We start from the raw sequence: 12159 nt of genomic DNA, 5'->3' as shown, positions 1-12159 counted from the left end.
TTTGCCTTATGACAAAATGAATTTTATCTGGTGTGGGCATGCAGCCACGCTGTGTCCTTCTCTGTGTAACCACCAAATTTCTTATTTACCCACCAGCCAATCGTTATGCTCAGAAGATAAAATACTCCCTAGCCATCTCATAGCAAGAGCCTGGCTGGTGTGGTAAAGAACTATGTTTCTTTCCTCTATCCAGCTAATCCCACAGCACAGGTTTGAAGATGAGATTGTTAGCATTATCTATTCTGTTACCCAAACGTCAATAACAAGATGTCAGCTGTGAGTTCTTCACTCAGTCAGGAACCTCTTTCAGCTTCATGGGTTTCAGATTTCAGAAATTCTAAATTTGAACCCCCTATATACCCTGACAAGCATAGTATGCATTTAGATGTCTTCATTTGAGCCCCAGGTCTGCCACCACTATTTTAGGGAAAAAGAATACATGTCTAGGTACTTTGTTATCAAAATTATCTACGTGTAATTGGTGAGGTTATTCTTCTTCATCTTTGGATAACTTTAGCAGAGCTCCTCTCTGGAAATATTGTTGAAAGTCCGTCCATGGTATGGAATCATTTAATTATATGCTAATATTAAGTTATCTGGATCACGGGATGGAAAAAAGCCTTTAGGCTCTGGACCTTCTTATGATACCTTTACCAGAAAACCTGCAGAATGCTAATAGTGGAATCCCTGCTAAGGACCTTATATCATAACTTCATCCTGGTGCTAGTGATATATAAAGGAACATTTCTCTTAACAGTACTACTTTATTAACTGTTACATTAACAGCTCTCAAATCTACAAACTGTGCTGGAACTACACAGCCTATATCCTCCCCATACCTTTCCATCTGTTGGCCAGAGCCTTAGACGTTCCATTTCATTTTCATTCGTGTTTTTTTATTTTGGTTTCACATTTTAGTTACGTGTGTTGTTTTGTTTTTCTCTTCTGTAGCCTCGTCGAGGTCGTAGCATGTCTGTATGTGTTCCCATCCTTTCCTCTGCTACCCCACTCCTTTCCGTTGTACCCCCCAGTGCTACAGGCTCCCCTTCCCCATTGCCGTCTGCCCCTGCCTCCCCGCTCTGGACAACTCCTGAAGAATCCTTTGCCGACAAGCTTTCCAAGGCTCTAGAGAGTGTACTGCCCATGCACTCTTCCAGCCCTCGCAAGCACCAACGCCGCTGCAGCCTGCCTACCCTCTGTACCAGCCCTGTATGTGTTACAGTCCCCATGGCATGTCAGATAAGTTACCATTAAAGATGTGCAAAAGTGCCGCCTCACTAACTGCCACAAATGTATACAGCTTGGATGTTGAAGAGAAAGGTTAAAGATTACTGGTAGAATTGTCCTAGGCAATTGCAAATGAATGTTATCTGCCCCAACACAGAGTAAGGAAACATTATTGTATTCCCACAGGTCATTTTTATATGTATGTATGTATAACTTTATTTGTAAAGCGCTGCTAAGGATTTGTATCGCTGTACAATGCATACAATTACAATATATATAAAAGTGTACACCTGGACGACAAACCACAAAGTGAATATACACAGAGCTCATATCAGAACAAAGAGCTTAAGTGCAATGTGGTAAGAGCCCAGTGGGAAGGAGGTCCTTGCCCCATAGAGCTTACAGTCTAAGTGGGTGGGTGGCTAACATACAGGCACAATTCGGAGATGAAGAAGTGCACAAGGTAGGGCATAGTCCGGGCACTAATGTTCTAGTGCTCCAAAAGGTTGACTCTCGTTTTTTTCTATATGCCAGTAAGGGCAATTGCATAGCTGGAGGGTATACAGGGGCCGTTTCATATATGATACCCCAAACATAATCAGTGTTGTACCTATTTTATCTATAGTAGATCATATGGCAGGATTACTGCAAGGTATATTTCACGTGAAGCCCCCAGAACACACAGTAGCAGTAGTAGTTAAAGTATCTGTAATAGAACATGGGTAGAACATGCATATTGTATATTTCATGTGAAGCCCCCAGAACACACAGTAGCATAAATTAGGTGCCGCTTTCTTGTACAATAGCACCTGTAAACACATGGTAGGATAAATCATCCTCGATGACCCCAGAACATTTTGTAGGATCAATACATTACCCAATGTAATGTATAATACCTCCAAGAACGCATGGCATTCCATGTATAATACCTGTGTCTTTTGTACAGTAGGAAATACTTTGCTGTTCATTTGAGATGTCTCTGTCTCCCCGAGGCTTCATTAAAGTCTGCCCGTTGGCAGAGGGGGTACATGATAGAAAATTGTAGTTTGAACTTTAGCTAAAAGGCCTCTTTTGCAATTTTGATCACTTACTTTTTATAGTCTTTTTATTCTGAAATTAAGAACTATTGGAGACGGTGCTCCAATAAAACCATGGCAGGGATCCCCAACCAGTGGCTCGTGAGCAACATGTTTCTCTTCAACCCCTTGGATGTTTCTCCCAGTGGCCTCAAAGCAGGTGCTTGTTTTTGAGACAAGTTTAATTGCATAAAATCCAGGTGTATTGACAAACAGAGCCTCCTTGAAACAGACAGTCCATATAGGAGCTACCAAATGGCCACTCATAGTCCTTATTTGCCCCCCCCAAGATTTTTTTTCATTCTTGTGTTGCTCCCCAACTCTTTTTACAGTTGAATATGCTACAGTTAGGGACCCCTGCCTTAGAGTATAAAAGATCAAATTCTTCTGGTCGTGGAGCCTGTCCACCTCTCTATCTAAGCTGTATAATTTTTGGGTGTAAGTCAATGGCTGCATTGGGGATTTCTCATGACAGTGTTACTCTGTTGGCATCTAGTTGCAATTTCCCAAAGATGCCGTGTGATTGTGAAAGTGGATTTAATAACTGTCGATGCCATTTAAGACTTGTAGTAAGTGTACAAGTTCAGTTATCACAATATGATGTTGTGATAAGATAACTACATGGGTAATGGAGAATAAACAGGGAATTGCAGCTGATGCCTTCTCAATGCAACCACTGGGCGCCTCACAGCACATCTTTAATGACCAATTGCTTGTTGTCCCTGTTTGTCACCAGACATTCTATAACTGCTGTTGTGGATTTGTCTACGAACTGTAGCATTGTACATGTTTGTTCTTGTTCTCTAAATGTCTCACTTCCTTATCTCGTTCATAATGCAGCCGCAGTCCATGGCACATTCAGCACTCCCAGACTCTCCGCTTTTTTTCCCGACCATTCATGAACGCCCCATGTCTTTCTCTCCACCACCTACCGGCTTGTCCCCAAAGGTGCCTGCAGCGCAGCGACGCAAGAGCACCTCTTTCTTGGAGTCCCAAGGCCGACATGGGCTATCCCAGATTAGGACACTTGGGCAACTGCCAACTGATGAGACCCAATGCTGGAGGGCAGAAGATATGGCATCTCTAGGTAAAGCATCTGTCCGAACAGCTTCCGAGGCTGCTCACAAGCATCAAACCTACGACGGACTGGTGTTTCCTGACTCAAGACATGCTCCAGTAATTCCAAATGAAGCTCACCTAAGGCCTGGGGAAGCAGTATATCTAGCCAGTGTGCCCCCACAGGAGACCTACAACAGCATGGCTGCACCCGAGCATATGGAGGGCCACAAGCTGACCCAGCTCAGCTCATTTTATGATTATCAAACTGGGCAAACCTATATAGCAAGGCCCCTGCAGAGCCTAAGACTTGAAACTGGTGTAAATCAGCCATCAGCTTTGGGTAGCGTATCAGCCCCAGTCTCCTCAGACTCACATGTCCTGTTTCACCAGGTGTTTGTGCCCCAGTCTGCTCCTCCAGTGCTTACTCAAAGCAGCGAAGGCCATCCGGGGTGTGTGTTTGAGTTCCACATGCATGCATCTGGCTCGGTTCCCGGTGAAGCCACAGTTTACTTGCCACACAGAGTTTACCGTCCCCGTCGCAGCTCTATGGACTTTAATCCAGAAGAACTGCCCCAGGGTTCTACACTGCAGGGCCGCCTCCAAACTGTCACTGAAGAGCAGTACAGCCACAATGGACCGGAGCAACTGCCACCTTTTATAGGAATCATCACATGCAACCGTCCTGAGAGCAGTCCTGACTATTCCAGCGACTCTTCCCAAAGGAACTCCTCTGACCTGGATTATCTCTCTCCTCCTCTTGCCGCTGCCTTCAGCTCCGATATCTCTATGACTTCTAAGCAGAAAATCTTGCAGGATCCGCAGATTTTCTATTGCGTCCCACCGTCTGGAACTACTTCTTATACTGGACCTCCAGCTTTGTACAGTCAACAGGTCATTAGAGGAGATTTTACTATTTAAGCCCTACTTCAGTTTCAGCCTGGTCAGCCATAATCGCAATATGGCTACTTTCCTGCAGTCACCTTGGAATGGGCTTGTGACCCTTGAAAGGATCATATGATGGGTGAAAAGCAGGAATGTTATTGCACACTTTGCCAAATTCTAGTTTATAACCCCCTTCTCAGGTTTTTCTTCCGACCCTTAAAGGAGCCATTGACATAGCATTTGTTTTTTCTCCTTTTTATTTATTCCTTCTCTTCTTTTTTTGTTGATAGTCAGTACTTCATGTTATCTATAGTATACCCTATTGTTTTCATTCACCCCTCGTTTGGATTCTTATTTTGACAATTGGGAAAGCTTTTCCAGTTTAGATTCCCTAAATTGGAAGTTGCCATTGTAGCGTCAGTCTGGGGGCACTGCCTAACGCATATATTGCAGAGCTTGGTGTAACTAGTAATACATTTAATTCATTATATCTAGTATAAGTAATTCTAAAGCAACTGGACTTGCTGAGTAATCACTGGAGACGTTTCACTACTCATCCAAGCAGCTTCTTCAGTTGAACTGAAGAAGCTGCTCGGATCAGTAGTGAAATGTCTCCATTGATTGCTCAGCAAGTCCAGTTGTTTTACTTATACTAGATATACCATGACCGGGATTAATGAAACTCTTCATAGTCATTTAATTCATTAGTGATTACAGGATCTGACAGGGTCAGTCTGTCTGGCACATGCAACTTGGAGCCAACGTTGGTGTTGGACAAAGGCAAATAAAAGAGAAATATGGACTTGGCACAAGTGCCGACAGCAATAAACTTCTTCTAGAAACTACAAACATACTTGATGTAGGTGGTTGTAGGCTTTTTGATTACCAGATGCACCTTGTTAATTGTAGTCCAATCTTTACTTCTTTCTCTAGCCACAAATATCATCTGGACAACCACCCACCACCTCCATGGGAATCAGCGCTCAGCCTGTTCCCAACACTCAGGTATAGTATTGACCTTTTTCACTCCGTTCTTCGATACCCCCTATACAGGCTTCCGACAATTTGAAATGCAGGTATTAGATGAGCCTTTAAACAATTATTGAGTGCATTTTTGTTTTTTAAATCCCATTTGCAGCATGCGGTGCATCATCAGCCTTCTCTGCATCCGACCTCACAGTACCAAGTGCAGCAGCCACTGCCCACTGTGGTATCGAGTATGGTAGCCACGTTGCAGCCGGTGATTACCCAAACGCAAGCTGCTCTGCCGGGCACGCAGGTAAGCTTTCACAGCCGGGAACAAAAGGAGGGCTATGAGATCTCATGCTCACATGTTAAAAGTTAATTGAAAACTGAGTTGAACCCATTTGACATTTGAAGTCACCGTAGCTCCAGTACCCACCCTAGAGAAGCGCCAACTTAAAACAATAGACATTTTGTCGGCTTATACTCGGGTCAAGCGCAAAAATGGTCGCCAGCGTCCAAGAATAGTTGCCGGCGTCCAAGAATAGTTGCCGGCGTCCAAGAATAGTTGCCGGCGTCCAAGAATAGTTGCCGGCGTCCAAGAATGGTCGCCGGCGTCCAAGAATGGTGCCGGCATCCAAAAACGAGACACCGGAACCTCCAATGGGAGCAGAAACCCTCAACTTTTTGATTGAAACTTACCAGAAGCTGCTGCATTTCTCACCCTAGGCTTATACTCGAGTCAATAAGCTTTCCCAGTTTTTGGAGTTAAAATTAGGTACCTCGGCTTATACTCGGGACGGCTTATACTCGAGTATATACGGTATGTGTTTGTATGTAGAAAGTATAGTATGTGCTGATACATGTTGATGATTTATGTTGAAGGAACTCGTTATGTACACTTGCATGTAGGGTCTTAAGAAGTTATCCTCTTTCACTCCCCTTATTCTGATCACCACACGGATACTTTACCACAACGCTGCTCTTTTCCCCACCGGTGAATCCTACTCCTGTCACCAGGCTCTTTGCTACGTCCATCCCTTCATTTATTTGGAATTCAGAGCCTGCCCTCACTTGCCTGCATGGTTGCATTCTACTCTACTGTTCTTTTGCCTCCTCACCCCGTGTCCATTTAAACTGAACTATTAAAACCATAATGCTTAAAATCTTGCTTTACATTCTAAAAACATGTGCAATATATCTTTCACCATATATTGTAGGATTATACGTCTATAATGTGTTTTAAACCTACACGCATAACCATGTTACATCACCAACAGTGAAGGTACCACACAGGGGCTCAAGGTGGCAGGTCTAGCAATGGCAAAAGCTGCACCGACCCCCTGCCCAGACACATAGGTGTTGCCTATACCCCCTGCATTAATACAATATATATTAAAAAGAATTGGATCTCATAATGAGAAAGCTTTAAAGGCAATAGGGTACAGCTTTGCTGAGGCTTGTAATCCATATTGACATCTCATGTTGATTTATTTTGCTGTCTGAGGTAGATAAAGGGCAACCAGCAGCCTTCAAGATGTTAAACTACAACTCCCAGTTGGGAGATCAGCGTCTTGATTGCTGCCGGTTGTCGATACCTGATGTAAAGGGAACCAGTACTTGTCAGGGTGATTGAAACACCTCAATGTGATCGGACTCTCTCGATACTTTCACCATCCCATGAAGTACCCTGTTTCCTAACATACATTTACCTTATTTGCATAAAACAATCCATAACTGCACACAGCTTTACTACCAGTTGTGGTATGCCGTTAACCTGTAGAACCAGGAATTTGGTTGTCAGAGACCTACTCCCTAAATCTGCCGTTTTCGGTTTGGTTCTGCTGTAAATAGATCTCCTAATTTCTGCCATCTCTTAACTTTGATATCATTGTCACTCACCCACAATGTACATGGAAGCAAGCAAAAAAAAAAAAAAAAAAAAAGCTGTTAAATGAAAATAAAAAAATAACCCCTACTTCCCCATATTTTCCCTTCTTGGTTATGTAATGTTTCTGCCAAGACATGGATGTAATGGTTAATATAATACATCAACTGGGACAACCCTTAAATGATGCCCATTGCAAATTCGGTTCATTTCCACCTGCCTCTGAATAACGGGAAGGTAAGATGGGTTAGAGCTCAGGCTACTGTCCCAGCAGGAATATATTGGCACATTAACTCCTAGGGTTGCTGGGATTGAGTGCTTTGTCAACAGCTAGAGTGGCATTTGGGCCTCGTGTTTTCTTTCCAACTCCCGTGACTCTGCCTGGATACTCACTCAGCTCATTAACTGCATGTCTTAATTAAACCGACTTTCTGTTATTTTTTTCTTTTCTTACTCTATTCCTGCTTTCTGGACCCTGCTTGCGGAATTCATCTGTACTTTTCTTTACCCATTCTTACATTGCCAGCTCCCTGTCTCCCAGCCTTTGCCTGCTGCTCAAGGAGAACCTCAGATTCCTGTTCCATCAGTTCCTGCTCCCCAACCTGTTCCAACAGTTCCAGCCTCTCTTCCACCTCATTACCTCCCCTTGGCACAACCTTTGGTTACAGTCCCAGTCATTCCTCCATATGCTGCCCCACAGTTGCCTTTAACTATACCACCCCAAATGGTGCAACCAGGATTCCCTTCTCTCCCCATCGCTGTAACCCCAAGTATTGGACAGACTCTACCAGGAATACCCCCATCCTTAGGAGCTCCAGTTTTACCACCGGGGCAGGCAGTGTTATTTCCCTCTCACATCCCTACTGTAGCTCTCCGGCCTTTGGCTCCAATCCCAACACATCCTCCAACTCAGCCTCTTGGATTACCTGCCACTCTGGGAAAAGCAGCTGAGCCCTTGGTTCCTCCAGGAGAGACTTCTTACCAGGTACTTCAGCTGTGTGTCTCTGTCTCTTTCAAGCTGAAATCCTGGATAAATGTATGAGCTTACCACTATTAATGTTGAGTACGGGTGCTCATTCCCCAGACCTTCAGCAAAGCAGAATCAATCATAGAGAGTTAAATGGCTACTTAAATGGCAGCTTGTTTATATAAACTATAGTAGTACTTATGTTATCTACTGTGTATCCTATGCTTGAATGGCTGTCCCCATGGCTACACAGCAGCTTGTTTATATAAACTATAGTAGTACTTATCTGTTATCTACTGTGTATCCTGTGCTTGAATGGCTGCTCCCATGGCTACACAGCAGCTTGTTTATATAAACTAAAGTAGTACTTATCTGTTATCTACTGTGTATCCTGTGCTTGAATGGCTGCCCCCATGGCTACACAGCAGCTTGTTTATATAAACTATAGTAGTACTTATGTTATCTACTGTGTATCCTGTGCTTGAATGGCTGTCCCCATGGCTACACAGCAGCTTGTTTATATAAACTATAGTAGTACTTATCTGTTATCTACTGTGTATCCTGTGCTTGAATGGCTGCTCCCATGGCTACACAGCAGCTTGTTTATATAAACTATAGCAGTACTTATCTGTTATTTACTGTGTATCCTGTGCTTGAATGGCTGCCCCCATGGCTACACAGCAGCTTGTTTATATAAACTATAGTAGTACTTATCTGTTATTTACTGTGTATCCTGTGCTTGAATGGCTGCCCCATGGCTACACAGCAGCTTGTTTATATAAACTATAGCAGTACTTATCTGTTATTTACTGTGTATCCTGTGCTTGAATGGCTGCCCCCATGGCTACACAGCAGCTTGTTTATATAAACTATAGTAGTACTTCTGTTATTTACTGTGTATCCTGTGCTTGAATGGCTGCCCCATGGCTACACAGCAGCTTGTTTATATAAACTATAGTAGTACTTATCTGTTATCTACTGTGTATCCTGTGCTTGAATGGCTGCCCCCATGGCTACACAGCAGCTTGTTTATATAAACTATAGTAGTACTTATCTGTTATCTACTGTGTATCCTGTGCTTGAATGGCTGCCCCCATGGCTACACAGCAGCTTGTTTATATAAACTATAGTAGTACTTATCTGTTATCTACTGTGTATCCTGTGCTTGAATGGCTGCCCCCATGGCTACACAGAAGCTTGTTTATATAAACTATAGTAGTACTTATCTGTTATCTACTGTGTATCCTGTGCTTGAATGGCTGCCCCCATGGCTACACAGCAGCTTGTTTATATAAACTATTTAGAGTTTCTGAAGCAAACACACTTACTTGTGCAGCACAACACTACATCATATTTCCATAACTTGAAAACACTTTCATTTCTTGGTGTTACTGTTCCTTCAAGAAAAATGTCTTATTCACAAAGATTACGGGGCCCTAAAGGGATTTTGCAGTGGACACATGGAGGACCAAATAGGACTTATATCATCATCAATGATCAGATAACAGGGCCCTATGCAGACCAGTAAAGGAGAGGACCATACCAACAGCCTGATAACTCTATTTCTAATGTTGTGTTGCAGATTTTTCAGCCTACTTACCCTTTGATCCCTGCTGATGTAAGCTTGGCTCCTTCTGTTGCCGTCCCCCCAGCAATTGTATCTCCCCCCAATTGTGCTGAAAGCTTGACCCAACCCGGCTTCCATACCGGCCTACCCCAGCCTTATCCTGAGAGCAGCAATTTGTTTCCCCATGGAGGGCCAGCTCTTCAGCCCACTGTTCCCATTACCCAGCCGGTGCCTGGAGGAACCCAGACGCAACCTTTCATTGAGGTATAGTTCCGTTTTATTTCCCTACTCGTTTATTATGGCTACATTTCCACTGTGCTTTATATATGATTGTTTTTTTTTGTCTCCAAACAGCGGCAAATAGTAGCTTTAATGTGTAACTTTATATTACAGGGAAAAAAATCCTTGCCAATTAGAGGCCTAGAAGCACAAGAGCATATTCTAGTGTTTTGGCACACAAACGGATAGTTTTATAGTAGTGTTTTATATGTACATATTTTATACCTGTCGTAAAATCTAAATCACATATCTGTTCATAATGTGACATTTTACTGGTGTTTATAATCTGTGGGCCATAAACAAAAAATAGAACCAGTCTGATCACTGTTGGGTTAGGTTTAAGCCTGTGGACCTGCTCTACTGATGTGGCAACACAACTTTAACATGCAATGGGTGTATTGCTTATGCATTCTTTCACTAGGCAAATGCACTGTGTCAAGGGGCGTTACAGTAGGGGATGCAGACCCCGTGACTACTTGAGGGCCCAGGAAAGCCTTAAATGATCTATAGTTTCTACTCAAGGCTATATGGGCCTAACAAAATATTTGGCTTTTATGTCATGAAAAAACAGCCAATTTTACTGCATCTTTTTTTAGGTGCCCCCCCTTCAATAGTATAGGCCAATATATGTGATATCTAAATAACTATTTAAACGGCCACTTTGTAGGTGGCTTCGAAACCAGGAGTTTAATGATGTAGGAAAAACCATTGGGACTCCTGATTTTATAAAGCACTCAAACAAGCCACTTACAAAGTGGAACAGGTTAGTGCTTTCAGTTTAGACGGCTAATGGAGGGTGACTGCTTTTTTAGATTTAGGGTCAGGGCACACTCTCATTAGCCTTTCTTCAAGCAACAAGCTTTAAGGGTCAGGGCACACAGGCAGATTCGAGGAGATTAGTCGCCCGGCGACTAATCTCTTGTTCTTCGGGGCGACTAATCTCCCTGAACTGCCTCCAGCTAGAGTCCTGCATGGGTCCGTTTTTTGGAACCCGTACCCGCAACCTGCAATCCACAACCCGGACCCTCAACCAGCATTCTTACCCGCTTGGACATGCTACCCTACCTGCAAGTACCTTAACCGCAACCCGGACCCGCGACCTGCTGACCATCAAGAATTAGGAAGTGCTGTCGTAAACCGGAAGTGACATCATCGGAAGTAGGTGTGATCAGAAAAAATGAGTAAAAATTGCTATTGAGAAGACTTGTGGCCCGACCCGCAGAACCGCCGACCCACGTCTATACCTGCACCCAGACCTTCAACCCACAGGGTACTGCAGGTTTTTTCGGGTAACCCGCGGGTACCCGACCCGCTGCAGGACTCTACCTCCAGCCAATTAGAATGTAAATCGCCGGTGGGATGCCACTCAGAGCTCTTTGTTTTCTGAAGTTGCCTCACGAGGAAACTTTGGGCGACCTTGGAAAACAAAGCGATCCGAGTGTCATCCCACCGGCGATTTTCATTCTAGCTGGCGGAAGGCAGTTCGGGGAGATTAGTTGCCGGGCCACTAATCTCCCCGAATCTGAGTGTGTGCCCTGATCCTTAGCATGACCACGTACTCTAGATTCTTAAAGGGATACTGTTGCAGGAAAACATGTTTTTTTTGTTTTTCAAAATGCATCAGTTTATAGTGCTGCTCCAGTCGAATTCTGCACTGGAATTCGTTTTTTAAAAGAGCAAACAGATTTTTTTATAATTAATTTTGAAATTTGACATATTGTCCGTTCCCAGGTGCCCCCAGTCATGTGACTTGTGCTCTGATAAACTTCAGTCACTCTGTACTGCTACACTGCAAGTTTGAGTGATGTCATCCCCCTCCCTTGCCTCCCCAGCAGCCTAACTGTAGCTAACCAGATAGCAGCTATCTGCGTATCCTCTGCTGAGGGATTTTTTACATTGCTACGAGTATAGCACCAAAGCTGCTTTTTTTTTCCTGCTTGGGTGCTATTTTCATGTCTACCACTTAAACCACAGCAAACACGACCCATGTTGTGGTATAATACAATGGGAAGGGGAGAAACAATAGCTCAAAGCAGTTTCATCCTGAAGTGCTGGCTCCTCCTCAAAGCTCAGGATCAGGCACAAAGGCTTGAGATAGTTCCTCCACACCAATATTACAGCTAAAAAAATACATTTGTTGGTTCAAGAATAACATTTTAAATAGTAGAGTGAATTATTTACAATATAAACCGTGTCATTTAGAAATAAAAAGTAAACCATAAAAGTCATGACAGAATCTCTTTAAGGAAAT

General features: G+C 43.5%; 1 protein-coding gene across 12 annotated transcripts in view; it reads left to right on the top strand.

The window, feature by feature from the left end:
• The window catches only part of wnk1.L (WNK lysine deficient protein kinase 1 L homeolog), a 160079-nt gene that overhangs the window by 118414 nt on the left and 29506 nt on the right, over positions 1-12159 (top strand). For 9 of the 12 annotated variants that reach the window (XM_041585946.1, XM_041585945.1, XM_041585947.1 and 6 more), the window contains 5 exons: positions 3144-4253; positions 5178-5249; positions 5383-5523; positions 7622-8080; positions 9645-9893. In XM_041585946.1, coding sequence (XP_041441880.1) covers positions 3144-4253; positions 5178-5249; positions 5383-5523; positions 7622-8080; positions 9645-9893 — 2031 coding nt within the window. The remainder of the gene's footprint in view (positions 1-3143; positions 4254-5177; positions 5250-5382; positions 5524-7621; positions 8081-9644; positions 9894-12159) is intronic. The other 3 variants (XM_041585950.1, XM_041585952.1, XM_041585954.1) reach the window with 3 other exon arrangements.

Source organism: Xenopus laevis, chromosome 3L (genome assembly GCF_017654675.1).
Source record: "Xenopus laevis strain J_2021 chromosome 3L, Xenopus_laevis_v10.1, whole genome shotgun sequence".
Classification (NCBI taxonomy): Eukaryota; Metazoa; Chordata; class Amphibia; order Anura; family Pipidae; genus Xenopus; species Xenopus laevis.
This window is presented reverse-complemented; position numbering and strand designations above follow the sequence as displayed.